We start from the raw sequence: 22395 nt of genomic DNA, 5'->3' as shown, positions 1-22395 counted from the left end.
TTTTGCTTCCAGGATGTGCAGCACAGATGGTGGAGACTAATTGGGGTGGAGGGCAAAGCCTCTATGTGTTCTTGAAATCCTGTGTCTCTCTGGAGGTCGAGGGTGAAGTTGTGGTGGCACAGGCATCCTCGAGGCTAATGTGAGCGATGGCAGCCTCTCTGTGTTTGCCTGCTGGTCATGATACAAAGCTGAACAGCTGTAGCAGCTGTCTAACATACTTCTCTCAGGACAAATTCCTCCATCCCTCCACTTGACTCAACCAACAGAAGTGTGTCTGTGCATGGAGGGGTCCTGTAGCGAGCCCTGCAGCAGCCCCGGCAGATGCAGAAGCAGCATTCGGGGTGCACATCAGCCTTGCTGTGCCAGGGCATTTTTATATTGGATGCCTTTCCTGGGCTTGTATTTTACCAGTGTTGCTGCAAACAGAACTCTGGCAAACTGCTTCCTTTCACCTTTTCCGAGTGTCAGAGCTTTGGAGGGCAGGATGGCCTCAGAGATATGCAAATCATTTTCTTGTACTAGCCCTGGTGCTCAGAGATGCAGCAATGTTTCCATCTGCCCCCCTACAGCTCGTGCTGAGTTCTGTCTGTGCTAAAACTTGCACTGTAGCAGGCTGAGACTTGGTCTGGGAGCTTGGGGTTTGTTGCCATTCCCATCCTTTCCTTCTTCCCAGAAAACAAGAAAAACTCACAGCTGGGCTTGTCTCACATTTGCATCTGTCCATAACCTTCATGCCAGTTCTCAGTCCCAACCACTGTTTCAGATTATACACAGTTTACAGCAGTAAATGACGTAGGGAGATGCTAATCAGAGCTTTTGTGAAGCCTCATCATGTAATTTGTGTTGTGTTTCTTTCACTGTACCCCCAGGCAGCATAGCTCATGTTCAGTCTTAAATTCTCCATTTGCAGGTAGGCTGTGGTATACCCAAACCTTTTGTTTTCTCTGTGGTCTTCTTGAGCTTCTTCCCCTCCCACTGCTTCTCCAGTTGCTCCATTAAGCAGTAGGAAGCCACAGGTGAATCACTATGGGTGTTTGCCGTGCTAAAAAAGATCCCAAAAATATCTCTCCTTCAGCCCAAGCTGCAACAAAGCAGCAGTGTCAGGTGGCAGGAACCCCCAAAGCAGTGGTGTAGATGCATATCATGTGCAATTTAAAATGGTCATTTAATGCGCCATGATCAGGTCAGGCTGACATCAGGAAATGGGATGTTAAAGGCTTTTTAGAGGGCACATGAAGTAGCATGAGGATTAAGCTGACACTTTCTCATGCCTTGTGTTCAGAGGTGGCCCTTCTGCTGTATCATATTCATGAGTTTGAGAGAGAAGCATCCTGTAACAGGATTCTCCATGAGTTATATCCATCTACGTTTAAATGACAAAGATCATATCCACTTGTATAGTAGTTAAACTTTAATAAAATAAGAATAATTTATAGCGTTCAAGTCTATGCTATAACTGAGCAGTGTAACTATCCCTCACACAGCCTCAATACATGATATAATTTATGCATGAGCTCAGAATTCTCTGCAAGATGCTGAAATCAACATTGCATATTTGGGATGTGGATACTTATTTTAGACACTGAGTTGGAAAATTGTGGTTTGTAGAAATTTATGCAAAAATATTGCCAAAATAAGCATTGAAAACCTAATTTCAATATGCAGCTGCTTGTAAGCATGGTAATTAAGATATATTGGGTAAATTCACTACATCTTTTCTCACCCACACCAGTGAGACGGAAGTTGCAGGTTTCAGATGTAGACTCACCAAAGCTTTAAACTCCAGCCAGGACTCAGGGGAAAGCTGTCTGGGAGAGCAGGTCTGCTGCTTAGCCTGGTCTTGTCTCCACTGCTCCGAGTTTTGATGGAGGGAATGTTGTTGGGATCGCCCAGCTCCCACCTCTTGAAAACACTTCTCACAAATGAACTCATTTACCCTCACAGTCCTGCAGGGAGGGAGGGAGAGAGTCAATCAGCATCTTATCTGGATAAAGAAACCAGAGTGGGGGTTTAGACATTTTTCCTGCCAGGAATAAATGAGTGTTGACTTGACATGCCATCACCAGTCACTCATTGCTCTAAATGCTGTGTTTACCCTCTGCAGCAGGAGATCCGTGCTCCTTCTAGCTTGCTGCTCCTCTGAAATAAATCAACAGGTTTTACCTCTACTTTTTCCTCCAGCTGGGGTGATGCTGGTCCCTGAAAGGAAGACGGAGGATGGGTTTGAGGAGCACTTCGGCTTGAACTACTTGGGACACTTCCTGTTGACTAACCTCCTCTTGGATACGCTGAAGCAATCAGGAACGCACAGTCACAATGCTAGGATCATCACTGTCTCATCAGCCACCCATTATGTAGGCAAATTGCACCTAAACGACTTACAAAGCAGGTACCGATCCCTTTTTGGTATTCACTGATCTGTAGTAATCGTGTGCAGATTAAACTACAAGATAATTTTTACTGACTACTGAATGAGGTGGGGTTTTGTCGCCTTTTTTTAATTAATTTTTTTTTTTTTTCAATTTATGGTGCTTCTCAAGCACTTGCTTAATAGATTCCAGATTTGATCAAAGCTTGCAGCCTTGAGTCAAAGATACAAGTAATTTATAAACTTCTGAACGGTGTCTTTTAGTCTGGGCTTTGAAAACCTCACTTTGCTTTCTGATGCCTATACTGCGGCGATGGCTGTGGTGCATGCGGCGCCTGGGCTCGCCACTGCCTAATCAGGGAGACTCTCCATAACTGGGATGTTTTGAAATGGCTTGGGTGGATGCTAACAGACATGGCCCCCGGAGGATGCGTGCACAGCGGCCCCGCTGCCGCCCCCAGAGGAGCTCGGACACAGCCGCCCGTGGCTGCTCGCTGCCCGCCGAGCGCGGGGCGCTGGCCGGGGCCGGGGCCGCTCGCCCCTCCTGCCCTGCTGCCTCGCAGCTGCGGTGCCGGCCCTCCGCTGCTGCTGCTCCTTCCTGCCCGCCGCCTCTGCCCGCCGGCCGCAGCTCCAGCGCGCTGTCCTCTGCTCCCTCTGCTCCGGCCTCCGCCTTGTTCTGCTCCGCTCCTGACATCCCAGTCTCCTCCCGCGGCCTCCCTCTCAGCCCTGCTCCGGCTTTCCCCACCCATCCCCCGGCCCCAGGCTGTGTCATCCTGCCTGTCCCCGTCCTACCCCTACGGTCCTTGCCCTCTCACACATCAGCCTGGCGATTCACTGCCAGCTCTAGACCGCGGCTCATGTCTGTGTCACCCTCTGTGCTTCCCCAAGAGCTTATTGAGATCCAGGTTGTGGCCACGCTGGGTTTTTAATCCAGTAAAATGGACTAAAATTCACGGATGACATGTGTCCTCCTGCTTTCATTTAGCAAAACTGTGGATGAATGTCTGTGAGATATTTCTAACATTAGGAAGACATCAAATGGTGCAGCAAATGTCTCTGATATCGTACAGGAGCTGTGTAGCGTGGTTTAGTTAGCGGAGGAATGGGCAGGATAACTGAGATAAATTTCCCCGTGCAGTCATGCGTGGCAATTACGTGCTTACTAACAGGCTCAAACAGAGCCTGCCTTCTCCGGGGCTCCAGAGAGCTTCTGCCTGCCTGCATGGAGCCAGTCTGAGTTCTGTGTCATTTGCATGAAACCGTCTCCATCCTTTGACAGGGACTTCAGCAGGTGATCAGAGGTACCTGGCCCAAGGTTTCATTTCTGAACAAAGACTCAAATTAGAGGGCTGGGCTGTTTCCACTGCAGACATTTTACATATGAATGCTGCATTAGGCATGTCAAGCTTCTGATTACATATTATGGCATCAGTTTTATTACAAGCCATTGTTTAAACCTCTGCAGGGTAGTCACAATTTAATCTCTTGCTTGTAAAACAACCACAGGAAATTACCCTTACTCTTCACTTGATGTGTGTATTCATTGTTTCTGATGGGCATGTGCTGTATGACACCGTGCAAGGGGGCTAAGGGGATTAGTATTTCTTTGGGCTAAAGTGTGGAATGCAAAATGAAATGTGACTGTTCTGTGTCTCTAGATAACAGTAGTTTCCTTGATTATAGCAAAGCCTTGTACTGTGCCTCTTTAATTTAGGATCATCCCTATCTTTGATTCATTGTTATTAACTCATATTTTAAAGGAACCAGAAATGTTTCAGTTAGGAAAGTTATGGTTGAGCAAGAACATGACTAGTCTGACGTAAAAAATAATAATATACAGGTGAGATTTACCTGCAGCTTTTGTGTCCTTTGCATTTCAACATTATTGATGTAAGAAGGGCCATAAAGGACAACAGACTCTGACTGATTTTGCCTGCTCATTCCCACACAGATGCTCTGAATCACTCGGGGCAGCAGTGGTGCCTGCACATAGGCACAAGGGTGAAACCCAGAGCGGGCTAAATGTGGGTAAATTCAGGTCCAAACCTTTTCTTGGTTCAGGTGTAAAAAGATGCTCCTGGGTATTTTTATTTTTTTTTTAGTCTAATTGCCAATAAGCCCCCGCTCAGACGAATAGTTTGACATCACCATAGATAGTGCTGCAAAAACCAGTGAGATCACTTGTGTGTGTGAGTGTATCCCTACAGCGTGAGCAGGGGTTTAGCAGGAGGACTGTTGGGGGATATCATACCCAGGCACTGCCTGCTCCACGGGGCCCTGGAGATGCCTTGTGATTCAGAGCAACATTCAAGAGCTTTAATGGATGTGGTAAAGAAACCCATGGCAAACAGTTTCCCAGTGATGCCATGTCTCATTTTTGCTGCTTGTGTGAATGGGAAATCATTCTAAAAATTTTCTACTCCTTTTTTTTTTCTTTATTTTGAGTTGCACCAGTTGGCCATAATTCATTTTATGGCTTGGATGTATGTTCCCAGATTGGCTGGTAGTCCTAACCTTGCAGGAAAGCAGCAAAACCATCTGGAGACATTATTGGAGAAAGGGAGGCTGTACTCTGTGCTGGGAAAATTATCGCTGGCAGCAGGCTAAATTGTTTACCATACTCTTGTCCCATTATTCCTAGATGTTAGTTGGGCTAGTGTCCTGACTGAAGGTGAGTGACAGTACTGGAGCAGGGATTCATCCATCAAGCATGGCAGAGAAGGAAAGGCAGAATACTTGTCTTGACTTAAGGGAGACAGTACACTGAAGTTCAGCTCTCTGCTTTACCACAGACTTTTCTGTGGAATCCTTCTCCCACTCAGGAGACTCAGGGTTGATAGTCACATTTGTGGCCATTTCTCCTCATTGTTTGTACTTGCTGCAGAGAGATCTGATCTGAAACCAGACATCATCCATGTCAGTGACCACAGGGCAACAGCATAACAAATAATTGTTGGAAGGCCTGTCCCGTGAACAGTGTTAAAGGAAGATTGTGTTACTGTGCTCCATGTTTCCTCTTTGGTTTGTTTCCTGCCGTCTTACCAACCCGATGTATCCCACATTGCTCTGGTGAGCTCTTTTCAGTGGGGTGGTTAATTTAATTTGTCTTTTTGCATTTTACATCATTCTCCTTCCTTTGTTGTCTCTTTCTTCACGCTTGCCTGCTTCTTCATCTGTGTCTTTGGAGCTTTTTTGTTTGAATTGCCTTTTCCCTCCCTATCTCTTTTTTTTTTTTTTTTTAGGGGGGGATGTCTTATTTCTACCCACCAGTTTATTTCGTCCTCTCCATTTATCTCCCTCTTATCTTCTCCCCCTAGCCCCGCTCCTATTTGTTCCCTATGAATGCCATTTCTCCCCCTTCCTGCCCGTCCTCTTCACACACACACCAGTGGAAGAGACATGGCATGAGTACATCAAGGCAGGATGGAGCTTGTTCCAAACTGGCAGGGCACAGCTTGTTTCATGTGTGTTATTGTAAATGCAAACGCACTCGCACAAGAGCACTGACTGTTCTCCCTGTTCTTTTGCTGAAGGATATATATGAAGAACATCAAACGTCTTTGTGGTCTTTTAGATCCAGACCATTTTCAGCAGCAATCACATGAGTCGACAAGAGGATCCCTAAGGCAAATCATTCTCCTTCATCCCTACTTTGAATACGACTGTTTTCAGGGAGGTGAAAGTTTAACACAAACACAATCTATCTTCAAGCATTTCCACAGTGGTGACTTCAGCAATTACATGCAGAGGGTGGTACACTGTGTGGTCCAGTAGCACAGCTAGCATAGGCTTCTTTCCTCTCTTGCCTGCCTTATCTAAAGTGAGAGGAGAAAACAACATGGTCATGAGAGAATATGGCTGGCTGGCTTCAGCAAAAGCTTGAAGAATAAGGTACCATCCACTTGGGTTGGGTTGGGTTGAGATAGGCTTGAGCAGTGCACTGGAGTTCATGATGCTCTTTCAAGGCTGAGGTGAAGGTGAAGGATACTCACCTTGAGTGCTCTACCTACCAAATAAGAAGGTATTTTTAGGAAAATAAAGAAAAAAAAGACCGTATTCTCTTTCCTAGGCTGTGGATCACACTTGAATATGCTCCTTTCCCAGGGGTTAGCATCTTTGTGTGTTCTGTCTAGTTTTTTCTCCATGACTAACTATTCCTTTCATCATCCTCTCTTCTTTGCATACCAAATGGGCCCTGTAATGCTGTGAATCACAGATCTATGAACTCCCCAGCCACAGTAACACAGCTCCTTTTCTGGTTCACATCTCTTGTATATTCAAGAACAGTTAGTCACACTTTTCTGCTCTCTTTCCTCTGCTCTCCAACTGCAGAAGGAGCAGATTTTTTTTTAAACTCTCAAAGCTGAATATATTATATATAATTTCTGTATTTTTCCCTGTAGCCCTAGTGCATGAATCATGTCAGAGACAATAGAAGTTAAATGAAAAGAATTGCAAAATTCCCAGCTGCCACATGTGTGTCCTAGCTGGTATAAAATAGGATAAACAGCTCTGCCCACAACCCAGGAAGATTCTGGAGAGACCAGGCAGCTCCAGTTAATCTCCTGTCTTAGGCAGTTCATAAGGAACTGTAACAGGAAGTGTTATGTACTGATGGGAAAACCTGTCAAGCAGAGTAGCTGGAGACCTCCTGTTCTTGGATGAGGGGTGTTCTTCATCTTCTCTTCTTCCATGTGTTTGTTGGTTAAAAAAGGTTAAGTTTGGGCAGAAAGTTGGGGATTTTCTTCCATCAGCATTACTGAAATTTTGGAAAATATTTTCCATGAACAGCAACTAAAAGTTAAGGTGTTGAATTTCTTTTGGAAAATATTTATCCATTTTTGAAACCAAAACATTTTATTTCAGTGTTCTAAAAAAATACTTTTAATTTATTTGTAATTATCCCTATGAGTACACTGGCATTCAGATTTTGAAGTATGACAATATAACTGAAACTCCCAACCTTTAATTTCTAAACCATCCTTTTGAAGTATCTCCATCAGTTTCAAATTACTTTTTATTTTTTTTCCTTATTTTTTTTTAAGCTGGACATTTGTGTAAAACAGATTTTTTTTTACTAAGAATGGTTTGATGAGTCAACAATTTTTTCAAGGAAAGGCTTCTATTTTTTAAATACCCAGTTACTTTCTTCAGTTTTCGTGATTGATCTGTCACTTAAAGTTTCTTAATTCTTTCTGACTGGAAGAACTGGAAGTACAACATCATAAATTCAAGCAAAAACAAACATGAGACTGATGCAGCACTGTAGTAGTATAGTACTGTTGGGTTTTTTTCTAATTTTTATATAATAAAGGAAAATTTGTAAAAGGAAGTAGGAGAGATTTTCATTATTACCCCTTTTTTGTAAATCCATTTTAGTCAGTACAGAAGTCTTTCATAATAACATATGAAGAGCTGTGTCACTGGACTGTTGTTTTATAAAACTGTGAAAAATACAGAAATTGTAATTGTAAAAGATTTTTCTAGATCATTAGATAGATACATATCATCATAGGTTTTATTTAACTCATGGAATACATGGTTTTGTTCAAGTTCTGGTTTTTAAGCAGCTTCTCCACGATGACTTTTATTGCATATTCTGGTTCTATTTGCAAGATAAACCATGTTGCCTTGACAGGACGAAATGTCAACTGCAGCACAGTGCTCTGTTCATTTAGACATGTCCTTCCTGCAGCGGGTTATCGAGTTTTCCTGTATATAGTCAGATGATAAGTATTCAAATGCTTACTGCACACACATAAGGATGTTTCAGTCCTTCTTTGCCAAACACTTTCTGTATAAATGCAAAAGGATTTGCTGCTTTGCAAAATGATCCCTTGTGTTTGCAGCAATTAGCATTAATTGCAAAAATTGACTCACTGGCCTGGAAAATGAGTGTACTGGGGAAGGCACAGATCTCAAATTCTATAAGTTAATTTAAAAAAATAAATGGGCTACTGTATCAGCAGACCAATTCATCAATTCAAAAGACAGAGGTCTAGCTCAAATGCATCAGGTGTTTTATCCATTTTTATCCATTCCTGAAACCAGTAACAAAGAAATATTTAAGTCAGGATGCCAACTTCAGGAAGCTTTCATTTTACATGTATTGATGTATTATTGTTCTGTCAAATCAAAATCCTTTTAGGGTTGATCGATTTCTGGAGAACAATAAGAGAGTGTAACACTGATACCACAAAGGTAACATCAGACATACATGTATTTGGGGCAATTAAATGTAGCTACTTTGTTGTCAGAATGTTAAATTCCTTTTTATCTAAAAGAATTAATGGTCTTGACAAAGGATTATTAATAATGGTTATTGGTTTAATAGGACATGGTGTTTCTGAGCTAGTTCAAAATTGCAGCATGCTGGGAAGTATGTGAGATATAGATGTTCCTGCCGCCCATCCTCTCTCCCTGCACCATGGGTTGGGTGGGAGAAGCCAGCTCTGCGTGGCATTCAGGGCAATGGGTCTCACAGATGTGCTGTTTTCCAAAGAGGCAAGATGGTTCTATGGTAATTTGAAAGTTAATGTATTGCATTCATGTGATAGAGAGGGCAAAAGGGACTCAGAGACTTGGGAGCAGAGAGAGCTTATCGCCCTTGAGAGAGGAAGGTTAGTTTAACATCTTTCTGTCAGCAAAAAGACTCACTAAGGCTGAACGAACCTTAAAAGCTTTGGAGTTCAGGTCCTGGGTGATTATTCAAATGTTTTAAGCATTTTTCTCAATTGCCTTAACTGCCACCATCCTCCCAGTATCTTGTCAGTGGAGTTGTCCTTTGGGCTGCCTTGCATAGCTGGGGAAGGCTGGTGCTCATGCCTGTAAATCCCTGGAATAATGTGTTAAGAGAAATGGTCAAAATTAGCAGCTCACCTTCCAGAAAGCCCTCCAGGTTTAGCCCTGCTGTAGCTGCTGGTTTTTCATAGCCATATATCCTGTGTCTTGCTACATGCATTAAGGATTATGAGGTATTGTGCAGGGAGGTGAAGGCAGATTTCTGCCTCTGTGATTTGTTAACTCTTAACCTTTTCTCTACTCCTCATCCTAAACCTCTTTGCTCAGAGAACTTCATCTGTTCAAAAGTAGACCAAGCAGTTGAAACTTACACCTGTGAAGAAAAATTGGTCTTTTGTTAAATCAAGTTCTTAATAAAAAATGTGTTGGGAGAACTATGCTTTATGAGTAAAATGAATCTCTGTAAACATAAAATAATTTAGCCCCCAGGAGTTTTAATACTGCCAGAACGTCTGATATAGTTGTAGCTTTGTTGCTCCATTTCTTCTGTTCTCATTAGATGTTGGGTGCTGTGGTAGCTCAGCCTTTCTTGCTGTGGGAGGTGGAGAGGGCTGTACACAGCAAAATCTCAGCCTCCTAAGAGGGACAGAGAAGAGTGTGAGGGGCACTGTGGCTCACAGTAGCTTTAGGAGAAGCTCAAGAGCTTTAACAGTGAGTTAAAGGAGTGGTGGGCATGTTCAGTATCTGAATTGCCACAGAAAATCAATCAGTCAATCTGTCAAAGCAGCAGTTTCTTTACATGCTTTTTCAGTGAGGGCTGGGGCACGGCAGCCCTGTGACTGCCTGGCTTTTTCAGGGTTTGGACATGAAACTTCTTGTCATTTCCTGGAAAGCCAAACCTGCCAGATTTCACCAGGTTCTAGCGTGTTTGCAAGTGGAAGAGGTCTTAAGCATTCTGGTCCCAGGCCATGCCATGCCCCTTCTTGTGAAATGCTTGGTTTTCCATTACAGATCTCTGTCTACAGTGTTCCAGGGTGACACAGTGTTGGGAAATTTGTAAAGTGAAACACAAAGCTCAGCTCTAAGGCCAAATGGTACAGAAAGTGATTGCTGATGCTGTCCTTTAGGGTGCTTAGAAATAACCACTTTGCAATGCTGGCTGTGGACGGCTTTGTATGTTACTCCTTTCTTGTAGGTTTTCTTGTTTTGCTGAAGTTGGCTTGTTTATGTTCCTCAGGTAAGATCATCCCTCTTCACAGGCCCCTTTCATATTTAAATCTTATTTAAATCCCACCTGATTTCTGACCGTGGATGAATGATGCTGTTGATGTACAACCTAACAAGAACAAAAGCCTTTCATGCTGTGTCTGGACTGTGAGTCATTTCATAGATGCAGAAAACATCCACATTTTGACTCCTCTAGTACCTGTTGGCATTTCAGCTGTATTTCTTCTTTAACCTAGGAAGGTCTTCCAACTGAGGAGAAGGCTTCTTGTGATGACTTAACAAATAGATGTCTTTCTTTATGAGTTAGTTCCTTGTCTTAGCTCGTGTACTGGGAGTTAGTCACTTTTATCACTCAGATTGAAGCTGTGATGTTTGTATTCTCACTACATAAGAAAACTTCTAAAAAGCAGAAGTTGTTAAATTGTTTCGACAAGCAGAAGCTGATTTTCAAAAGTATGTTGTGCCAGACTTGCTAATCTTTTGTTATTTCTGTAAACAAAGATTGATAGCATAGCATTTTCTGCACAGTACTTACAGATATCTCAAAGGAAAAAGGATTTTGCAGGCACATTTCCTCCAGTAAGACAGACCAGTCCTTCAGTGTGGTGAATATTTGCTCTTGCAGGACACATTCATCACCTCCTTAAAACCAAAGCAGTGCAGTGGGTTGAGCCCATCACAATTAAACCTTAAATTATCTTTGCATATACACCAACATAGTCTACTGTAAATCTGCCAACCACATTTGGTGCGCTGTGCTGGATTTGAAATGGCAGCACTTTATTATACATATTCAGACCCTACAGTTCCTTTTGAGTCCCAGAATGAACAGCTCAGAATATGCAGATAATTTGCAAAAGTCTACACCAGTTTCAAGATGCTTTTCAAGAAGATTTTGGATTATTCAAGTTATTGCTGGGCCTTTTGTGGTCCTATGTGCATTCTGGTGGAAGCAAAGAAACCATAAAAGTCCCCATTACTTCCTTCAACTTAAAAGCTCTATTGCAGGAGAGGTAGGAAGCTTTCCACAAGTGGTTGGAGAGTACCTCCCCCCATTTACAATCCTGTACATAATCTTACCACATGTGACAATCTTCAATAACCTGAGATCCAGATTACCCAAGAGATCATATGAAAAGATACATGCCCATGTTGTTTCCCCATCCCTCAAAAGGGTCACGAGGACACAGAACAGTCCTGAAGCCATGATCTTTTTCTTGGATAAAGCAATGCAAACTCTTGCTTCCTTTTATATATTTACTCATTGATTTGTTTAATGGAAATTTTTAACTGAATGAAGAGATACTATTATGTTCAAATACCACTTCAGCTATTAGCAAGTACTTAACACTGCATCAAATGTCCTGACTGTAGAAAAGTGGCAATTTATATAATTCTAAATAAAGAGATATATTTCCTGGGAGAATAGAATTACAGTAATTACAGCTTGAACTTGACACTGATATTTAAAATAATCCAAAACATTTGAAATTAACACCAACTGTACACAAACAGAAAAATTTTGCTTCTTTAAAGGTACTGATTCTGGTGAGACTTTGAGAAGACCAGCCTTTGAGTCCATGTTATATGCATTTGAGAACTGTGCTGAGCACACAGCAACTGAGCTGCACACAGCAACTCTCCGTAGAGCGGAATAGCTCTTGGCATCTCACCTCCTGCCATTAGGAGTAGGGCTCAGCCAAATGAAAAATGATGCTCTGATTCCATCTGGATGACAGTAACACCCGGGATGACAAGCCCTTGCTTATTTTGCCTTTTATAAATGATTTTAAAATAAATACATTCTAGGTTTCTTTACTAAATGTAGTCCTCAGGGGACAGTAAGTTAATTTTTGTTCCCTCTGCATTTCCTAAAGGCTATAACAAGGGGCTGGTCATTGAATGTTACCCATTTATACAGTGAAGTGGTGGAAGGTGGGAAGCATGGGTTTAAAAAAGAAAGAGAAATCAAAACACCACCCAGCTTCCAGCTTGTGACTCCTACTGCACTGTGGGTTAAGCACAAGGCAGGAGTCACTGATTTGCAGAGATATCAGTTATTGAGACCATTACCAACATTTTACCTGTTAGAGAGCGTTTCCCAGCTCCGGGCTTCTACTCTTATACTCTAATTTTGAGAAGAAAAATGTTGTTTTACTACAGTTGAAAGATGCCAGAGGAAGCCTGTATTTGTCCAGAGCTGTGTGTGAGCCACATGGAACCGAGGAGCTCACTGCAGGAAGAGGAATGAAAGGCAAGATGAGTTGCTCTGAAAGTGCCACTGGCCTATGACTGCTTAAGTAACCCCCATGACACAAATCAAGACATGAAGGATTTGTTTTTTAGCTTGTGTAGAACCACTAATTTAATGTAATGGTCTGGCAGCCTTCCTTTCGAACAAGTTCATCACAGGGTCATGAGGGCTCTTCAGGAGTCCCCAGTGCTGCATTCCTTATTCACTCAAGGTTTATGCTACAGCCACCTTAACTGTTATATGTATATAGTCACAATTTATTTTTTAAGGTTACACATCACATATATGAAAGAAATATACATGAAGAAGTATGAAGTACATGAGAAGAAGTACATGAGCTCCCAAAATGTCCAGTCATGTAGGTGAGATGAATGACTGTGCAACAGCCTATAGTAGTATTTGGTAACAGGACAGCTGCTGGACAAAACATAACTGCTACAGCATCTGAATAAGTAGATAAGTTAATACCTTAGATTTGAGCTTTGTTTTGCTAATGTATAAGCTTCTTTCTTTCAGCTGGTAAAATACTGGTTGTCAGTGGTAATATTCTCATTTCTCCATCTTGGTCTTTTCTCCTTGTCTATATTTCTGCTTGGGTTTGTTTTTTTTTTTTTTTTTTTTTTGGTGGTTTTTGTTTGTTTGTTTGTTTGTGTTTCTTTACTGAAGGAAAATCACAATTAATGAGATGAACAGAAACACAGAAACACAGAAAATGTGTTCACAGGATAAATATGTGTAGTACTGTCAGGAAGCCTGCTTTAATCTAATAAACAATATTTAGCACTCAAGGTTGATCATAAGAGAAGAGAAAGAAACTGCTTATGATAACCAGTAAAGGCATGTTTATTTTCCAATATATTTCTCTATCTGCTTCAAAATAAGCTGCAAAATCTATCAAAACTTGAAAAATCTTGTGCTGCATTCCCTGAGAAAGAAAATTTAAGACTGTGAAAGCTTCATGAGTGTTTAATAATAGACTTTTATAGTCTTGACTAAGCAATGGTGATGATGTATTGCAAGATTAATACATAAATCATTAGGAAGCTTTAGTCATTTTAATACAGCAAGCCTATGTTTTGCTTAATTCCCTGATTCATCCTAAGGCATATATTGAAATTTTGTGTGGCCTTTCATTAAAAACCCCAGCATGTCAGCCACATTTTGCATCACTTGTCTTTTAATGGAGCACATAGCAGCTGGCTTTTCTGCAGTTTGATCTTGGTTAATTTGCCCTCCAGGCAAATTAACACACTGGAAACTGGGGAGCACAGTGATGGGTGAAAGGAGGATGACGTGCAAGACAATTGTGAAAGAAGTCCACATCAGGAAAGCTTCAGTGCTAGCACTAGCTGGGTTAAATTGATTTGTGTGCCAGTCAGGATGGTCCCAGGTCCTCTGAGCCTTTTGCTGAAGCAAGATGTGGTGGGGGAGAGGGTGCTGTCAGTCGGTCAGTCCCTAATGTCTGTTACAGGTGTGCACATGCGAAAGGAGCCCTTAATCAGAGTGAAGAAGCTGAGAGCAACAAGAGAGCCCCGTGCACAGGAGGGGTGAAGGAAGTGGTCTGTGCTGAGCAGCAATTTTGTTTCCCCTGTTACTCAGTGGGCACCCTGACCTCACTTAATGCTCTTTACTAAACATGGGATCACTGGGCATAAGTGGGAGACCACTGCAGAAAACAGACCACCTAAATCCAGCCTGAGAAGAAACAAGAGGAAGACTGATTGGCAAGGGATGTGCTGAACATCGATCCAGTTTTCAAACTGGGATAGCAGCTGAGTTCATACTTAAACATCTAATTAGCCACTGCAGGCTTCGGTTTGAAATTCAGCTTCTCATTACTTTTTGAAAATACATTCCACAGGGAGACTGCTGCTGGAGACAGCACCATGGAGATAAGTGGCAAAATCAGCTAATCAGCTTCTGGTAGAAAAGAAGAAAAAAGAAAAGAATAAAAACAAACAAACCCCCCCCAAACAAACAAACAAACAAACAAATAAAAGCAAAAAACCCAAATCAAACCAAACCAAACAAAAACCAAAAAAACCCACCAGCAAACCTCAAGGCACTCACTCCAGAATTAAATACCTATTTATTTTGTTCTTTCTTTTCTCCTCCCTAATTTTTGTTATAGTAAGTCAAACCTGTAGTCTATGTTGCAAAAAATCTTAAGCCAGAAATAAGAACTTCTGCTAAAAATTAATTGGACACAAAATGCAGAACCTGCCTTATCCTGATCCTTTATTCATCAGTATAGAATCAATAAAACATTATTTTCAAAGGAAGGGAAGGTCTTATATATTGGTGCTCTCTTAGTCAGATTTCAAAGCAGCGAATTAAATTCTGCCTGCCTTAACTCCTCCTGTACTTTTCATTTAGTGAGTTGTGCATTGCCTTGTTTTATCAGCACTGACTCAGCAAAATGCAATGGAGGGACATCCCCTGGGGGACGCCACTGTTTTCTGTGGTAGGAAGAGTGGTCCACAGCAAGCCCCGCTCAAAGGACTCGGTGAGCATGAACTACTCCAAGCTACTGATGCCAGGCATGCCATACTTTTCCACTGAACTTCTTCCCACCAAGTCCTTGCTCCACTTTTCCTCACCGCTGACTGTGTACAGGCTTGCCGTATCACAGCACATGCTGTCTGGCATCCCCCAAGCCAGGTGGGCAGTATTTATTAGGATGTATCCCTGGGCATCAAACACCAGTACCTCCTCAGCTCTCTAGATGACTGACCAGCACCCACATGGGTGGGTGCTGGGACCTACCAGTCTGGCTGGTTGCCTGGTTAGGAGGCAGAGTTTCTCTGCTGGAGAGTCTGCTTGCCTGGCTGTGAAGCATTGATACCCTGTGTCCTCAAAGCAGCAAAGATCCACGTGCTTTGTGTGCACAGGTGCCTTGTGTGCACTGCTCTGCTAAGCACAGTTCACTGGTAAGCTGTGTTCTGCTTGGATGGTTTGCCTCTTGTATGCACTTTGATTTCAGAAAGATTTTAGAACCTTCAGAAAATGTGGAAATGCAGAATGTCAATATTATTTTATTTAGTATGCAATTATACTTTTATTCATTGTGAAAAACGTGCATACAGAGCATAAGGTGCCAGGACAGGCCAGATTTAGATGCATAGACTTAAAAGTCAGATAATTCCATGTGCAAGAGGAATACATTTTATGGTTTTAAACTGAAAGAGGGTAGATTTAGATTGGACAAAAGAAAGACATTTTTATGATGAGGATGGTAAGGCACAGAAATGGGTTGTCCAGAGAAAGTGTGGATGCCCCATCCATTCAAAGCCAGGATGGGACTTTGAGCAATCTTGTCAAGTGGAAAGATGTCTCTTCTTATGGTAGGGTTGTGGGACTAGGTGATCTTTAAACTTCCAACCCAAACCCTTCTGTGATTCTTCATGCGTGTGCATGGGAGAGAGAATTGTGGTGTAAGTGCAGGTGCCTATGCGGTCCTATTTTTCTGATACATAAAATCAGTGCTGGATGTAATGAAGTCAAATAACCAGGGGTGATTTATTTTTTCAATGTGGCACTTAAACAACGTGATTCTAATAAAATGGGGTCTGACAAACAAAACAGAAAATCCTCATTAGTTCTGTGTCACGTTATTCCTCTGTCTTATGTAGTCCATTGATGTCAGATTCCTGGAAAGCAAAAAACACACACACAGCAATTGGGAAGAGAGAAGGTAATCACTGCTGGGGCTCTGCTGAAAGTTTTTCTCTGTGTATCCAATTTTATATTCTTCATATCTATATTACGTTATTGAAGTCTGATTCCCGGCTGCCTTGCAGATCATTTGCATCCCTGCACTGTGATATAAAAGGCTTCCTCGTTGATTGGGTAGCCTTTTATATCTTCTCAGCACTCATGTTTCTCTGACATAGATATCTATGCATAGTATAAGGCTTTGGAAGACCAGACCTTGTAACAGTTCATGCTTCATTGCCACAAGGTAAGTCAAAACAGCACTCACACGAAATGTGGGAATGGGGAGCCATGGGGAGAGTTCACCATCCTCCTGCCTGGCATCTGAAGGTTACTGAGGGCCAGACTAGACCCAGGCAGAAAAAGTCAGAGTAGTCCCCAGCTCTGCTTCCCTGCAAGCCTCTTGCCAGACAAGATCACTCTAATTCAACTCGGGAAGCTTGTCCCGTGCCCCAGCTTGTGTTCAGTGGGGGAATGAAGTGGTGGTGCTGATGGAGGAGTGCCAGGGTTAGCTGCCAGCTGGCTGCCAGAGGCGGCTTGGGATGAATGCTTCTTCCCATGGGTAGCGTGAGCTCTGCCCTGCACGGCTGTGCACAGGAGAAGCTTGTAGCAGCTGAGGATCTGGTCCTTCTAGTTAAGGGGTTGGAATATGCATGAAGCATAAGGTGACATTTTGAGCATCTCAGATCAGAGCATGGACGTTACTGAATTTAAAATGTAACTGCAATTTCCTGACTAATGCCAAGTCACTTTTATATTCATGCAGTGATTGTTCTTTATTCTTTAAATAGCCCATTTTGCCCAAAGGGGCAGGTGATATCTTTATGATAATGAAGATATGTTATCCAGCAGGTTACAGCTGAGGCCGTTGGTTGGTGCAAGAGCCACCTATGATCAGCTGTCCTTTTTAGTTCTCAATTTACATCATGCTTTTGTAGATTTTAGATGCTTTTGTAGATTGTAGATGCTTTTGTAGATGTTTGTGATTCGTTTGAACAAGAAAAGAGTAGGGCAAAAAAAAAGAAAAGAGAGGCACTGGAGGTTCAATGTTGTTGTCTTTTATTTCCTGTGGTGTCTCCAAGTTTCTGAGTCCTTTCAAATAACATGGAAAGTTAAATTGCTTCAGTATCCTTATACCTCTGCAGAAAGTCAGCCTTTTTCTTAACATCCAGGTCTTTCTGTGGTAAAGTGCACAGGATATTATAAATAAGGTATTCAACAAGAATGAGATAACAAAATGAACTCATATGTTTACTATTCGTTCAAAATAAAAAACTTGCATGTAGTAACAGCCACAGAAATCACAGGCAGGCTTTCCAGCAGAGCTGGAGCATCCCTGGCCCGGGAATGCATTAAGGGTGAAGGTGTAGAGGATGGAGCTGTAGCTGTGGCCACCACAGAGATAGGACAACATCTAGGGGAAAGGAGGGAACTAGGAAAGAGAGTTTTGTCCCTGGGTGGGTGCCCCTCTATCACCTTTTACCAGCAGGTTAAGGTCCTGCTGCTGCATGGACCCTAAGCCCTGAATCCACATGGGCAGCAGCTGCAGCATGCAGCATCGCTTCCCCAGGCTTTGGCAGAAGCAAAACAGATGGGGACTGGAGTGGTTTTACTCTTCCCAGGAGCCTGTTGCTTTAGGCTCCTGCCTGCTTTGCCTATGAGCTGTCTGTAATGCCACCATTTACCTTTGGTTCTGCTAAGCACCAGCAAGGTTAGATGAGAGGCTGGAGTAATTACAGCAGTGAATTGTTGTGGCGTAGGAATTTGTGGAAGTGATGCTGAGGCCCCAGTCAGGAAGAGGGTTTTAAGTGACATACCTGCTAATTTCCCTGAAACTAGCCTGCCTATTATAAAACAGAAAAAAAATGTACTGCTGCCTGCATGCAATGAAACCCAACTAATCAGCACTTCCTAGAAAGCTTGACTTGAAAGAAAGGTACATTTGACATTCAGATGAGAGGTGTGCAGGAGTCTCAACAGGTAATGTTTTGCTGTAATTCCTGGAATTTTTGTGCCTTTGTCATACCTCTTTGGCACAGACCCTGCCAGCCATCTGTGCTTTAAAGGCTGTATAGGGCCTATAAACTGTGTAAACTCTGGTTATGCTTGCAGCTGCTCTCCTTGCCCCATCTTTTTATCTATCTCTTAGCTGTGCAACCTTACTCATCTGTATTGTTCCCAACACAGGAGCCTTCAACTTGTAGGTACTGATGTAGTAAAAATAATAATAGCAACCAGAAGTAGTATGATCAGGCATGGATTTAATAGGTGGAAATAGTGTGTGTATGTTTGGAAAGAGCAGAACGAAAGAGGGGAGAGAAGTTTGAGGGCTTCTAGGTGATGATAGCCTGGAGACTGATGCCTCAGCATTTCTAGTTTAAAGAGTTTGACATAGAGACTCTGGCAGGTATTGTGTAATTTTATTTTAATTTTTGTCCCTGCTATAAATAAGACTTGGTGTCTGATGGAATGATCACCAGAACTTGAGTAAACAACACGCCTGCCAGTGATAAGCTGTTTCTTCTGATGACTCAGTGTATATCTGGATATTGCAAAATGTGGTACATTTCATGTTTGTGCAGTTATGTTTTCCTTCTGGTTATTTTTACGTGCATCTCCCTCTCTTTTTCTCTCCTGTGTTCAGATGTTCGTATTCACCCCATGGAGCGTATGCCCAAAGCAAACTTGCCCTTGTGTTATTTACCTATCGACTACAGCATCTTCTGACTGCAAATGGAAGCCATGTGACTGCTAATGTAGTAGACCCTGGAGTAGTGAATACTGAGCTCTACAAGCATGTCTTTTGGGTGGTGAAAATGGTCAAATGGATGACAGCCTGGCTATTTTTCAAGGTATGCTGTTTTTAAATAATTTTATTTCTGTGCCCCTGCATTGTGCAAGCTGCAGTTGGCCTGAAGCTGAAGGTGTTTCATAGTGTATGGTATTTATTTCATTTCTCTGTGCTGATGAGATGTACAAAATCAATAATGACAGGCTTTCCAGCAAACAAACATTTGTTTTAAATGGAGGGAGCAAGCTGTCACTGTAGGGAAAGGGAATGCCTTTCACTGCCTGTGCCTGTGCACTGGTTATCTCTGCCCTGATCTATCCACATGCTTCTGTGCATGCATGGGGGCAGGACATCATCCTAACATGGAGCCAGATTATGCAAAGTGTTCCTCAGAAATCACTTGTACATTCTCTTAAGGAGAAGAAGACATGATCTGGCATGGTCCACATGTACACAACATTTTACGGAGAAGAGGGCAAAGGGAAGAAGGAAGTTGTACAAAAGTGGCAATGGGAGGTGGTTGTGCTCCAGGATGTGAGGGTCTTGGTGCTTGTGCTCAGGGAGGCGGGACAATTTTTAATTACGTTTTTCATTCTGACACATACTTGTAATGGTACTTGATTTTTATTATCCGATCCTGGTCTGCCTTAGGAAACATAAAGTTATTTAATAAAACTGATCCAGAAGTGGGGCAGGCCCAGTTATGGGTAATGTTTTGTAGGGGTGTAAGTAGACTAATCTGAAATCAGTTTAGCTGTGTAGGTGCAATTATCTCTTGCTCACAGGTCTTAGAAGGGCTTGTGCTGAGAAAATGTACTGCTTATAGCTCTTTCAGAAAGTAGTTTTGGATTAAGTAAATGGAACCTGATTCCATTAGAGAAAATGAAATGTCCTAATTAAAATGAAGTATTTTACATCAAGGAGCATGTCCCACAAAGCAAATTAATTTTAAACTTTGATATGGAAATATCAATTGCTTTCATTTTAGAAATGAAACTGGAGGCTGGAAGAGTGGCTGCAAAATAAGATGCAAACAAATAAACCCATATTTAAAAAAAAAATAGTATCTTCTGACTGCACCTTGAATATTGCAATAAAATTGTAATAAGAATGCTCATAATGTGTAATGCCTTCTTAAAGAAGCAGACTGCAGCTTTGCCAAACCATGTACCTTAAACTTGTTTTGCCTCTTGTGATTGTCATTTTAAATATCAGTCTCAGGTGGTAGTGTTTTTTCATTGGACTTACTTTACCTTGCTAATGTAACAGCTTCATGTAGATGTTTAGGTTGTGCGCAGCATTTCCTCTGGAGAGACAAAACTCTGGCAAATTTCCCACATCTGAGAGTGAGTTTCAAGTCTCTTCTTTACAGCACTCAGTCCCACCTAGTTTTATTGATGCGCTCAGGAGACATTTTTGTATTATACTGGTGATGTTTAGACACTGAATTGAATATCATTGAACATTTAAAATGATTTGTCACAAGAGGGATTCCCATTCTTAAAGCCCTAATACTTCTGCAATGATAGTTCCTGATCGCTTCCTTCTTCTTTGGATGAGACGCTGCTCAAAAGAAATTCTGCCTTGAAATAGGTGATAGACAGACATACTGGTCTGTATGGAACAGATCTGTACTGCCTGAAAAGCAAATGTATCAATTGCTTTCTGAGTCAGAAAAACCTCAGGTTTGGATATCTGAATGCTTCAGTTACAGAGGTTGAGATTTTCACATTTTTGTATAACAGTTAATGTGTTTTTCCCAAAAGCCAGAGGAGAGGGAAATTCTTACTTTCTCTCTTCCTATCCTCCCTTATTCTTCTGAGTTACAGCTCCAACTTCTGCTGTTTGCTTATTGCTCATTGCTTAGGATATATCTATGTGTTTGGGAGCGCTTCATCCCAGAGGCACGCCCTGTTCGGCATCCCGAGCGGGCAATGTTCAGCCCCACAGCAAGCTCACACTGAAAGCCTGCCTGGCAATTTTAATAGTGCTCTACTGAGGGCTGTAGTATTCAGCATTCAAGCCTGTGTGAGTCTTGTGTTGGTCTCGTGCATTAGGGTAAATTTCCCCTGAGAAAAGTAAGAAAGCCAAGTACAAGAAAATTCAGTTGTCTGGTAATATTAGCTGATAGTTGGTGTATGGATTTTTTCCCCCTTGGAATTTTGTTCCTGAGCACTTATATGAATCTTCCTTCTAGCATTATGGAAGTAATGCAGTGAAATGAGGTGATAGCTCTCTAATCATATTGACTTAACTAAATATTGTCACCCTGGAGTATTCCAGAGTGGTTTCTAAACGTGTGCAGGAAATTGCTTCACCCACTGCAACATGGCACTCGTGAGAGCCAGCACAGCCCAGAGAGCTTCATTGAGGAAATGCATCACATCGCATTCCCTCAGGAGAGAGTCAACATCTTGTTTGATTTAATTCCAAAATATAGTGGCAGAGCCCCCACTAGTTTAAAATGCATTTCTGCCAGTACTGGTCCCAGTTACATTTAAGCCAAATACCTCCTAAGGATTACAGCCTGGCACCCACCTTTGCTTGTATTTGAGGCAGCTCAGTGTGGCAGACAAGGCTGTTGGCTCAACATCCACCTTGGGGCTGCCTCAAGATATTTAGGTACTTAAACAAGTAGACCTACAATCTTGTAAATAGGCCATGATAGGTATGCATAATTTACTGAAAGTATTAACAGCTTGAATTTCTTAAAACTGCAAAACATTTTGTTCTAGATTTTGTATATGGCTCAGAAAAATCTCGGCCAAATCAGTTTGGTGTTTTTTCCCCCACAAGTTGCAGTGAGAGGCATTCCTGTAAAAATAAGATAGGCGAAACTAAAGGTTCTGGTGACAGCCATAAAATTCGTGAAATTGATGCCTAACCTTTAGAAGTGATGGTTTCATTTTTTCTCAGCTTGATTCTTTCTCAGAAAAGTTATTGTCTGCTGTGGTACTCTAAATTTGCACTTTGCAAATGTTTCCTCTGTATTTTTCATAAATATGGACTGCACCTGTCACACAAGATAGAAATTATGTTTATTCCTCAAAAAAAATATGATTTCTATATCTATGACTTCTCAGTAAATAAAGCCTGATGAGCTGACACAGTCCTGTGCAGAATGCAGTGAAGTATTTTATCCCTTAGTGATTTTTATCATAAATTGATCTTCTTTTTGAAGAGATAAAGTCCAAACTAGTAAACACTAACTAATTAATGAGATAGTAATAACCTAAAAAGTCATTCATTGAGCATCAAATAGCAATTTAGATAAGTGTGTAACACACCAGCTTTAGTGTT

General features: G+C 41.9%; 1 protein-coding gene across 2 annotated transcripts in view; it reads left to right on the top strand.

The window, feature by feature from the left end:
* DHRSX (dehydrogenase/reductase X-linked) overlaps positions 1 to 22395 on the top strand; it is a 162872-nt gene that overhangs the window by 114298 nt on the left and 26179 nt on the right. For both annotated transcript variants that reach the window (XM_042042203.1, XM_042042193.1), the window contains 2 exons: positions 2182 to 2389; positions 18949 to 19156. In XM_042042203.1, coding sequence (XP_041898137.1) covers positions 2182 to 2389; positions 18949 to 19156 — 416 coding nt within the window. The remainder of the gene's footprint in view (positions 1 to 2181; positions 2390 to 18948; positions 19157 to 22395) is intronic.

This window comes from Corvus kubaryi, unplaced genomic scaffold, assembly GCF_017639235.1.
Source record: "Corvus kubaryi isolate FWS band 111438036 unplaced genomic scaffold, C.kubaryi_AGA036_p1.0 133, whole genome shotgun sequence".
In the NCBI taxonomy this organism is placed as follows: Eukaryota; Metazoa; Chordata; class Aves; order Passeriformes; family Corvidae; genus Corvus; species Corvus kubaryi.
Note: the sequence above shows the minus strand (reverse complement) of the source record. Positions and strands in the feature narration are given on the sequence as shown.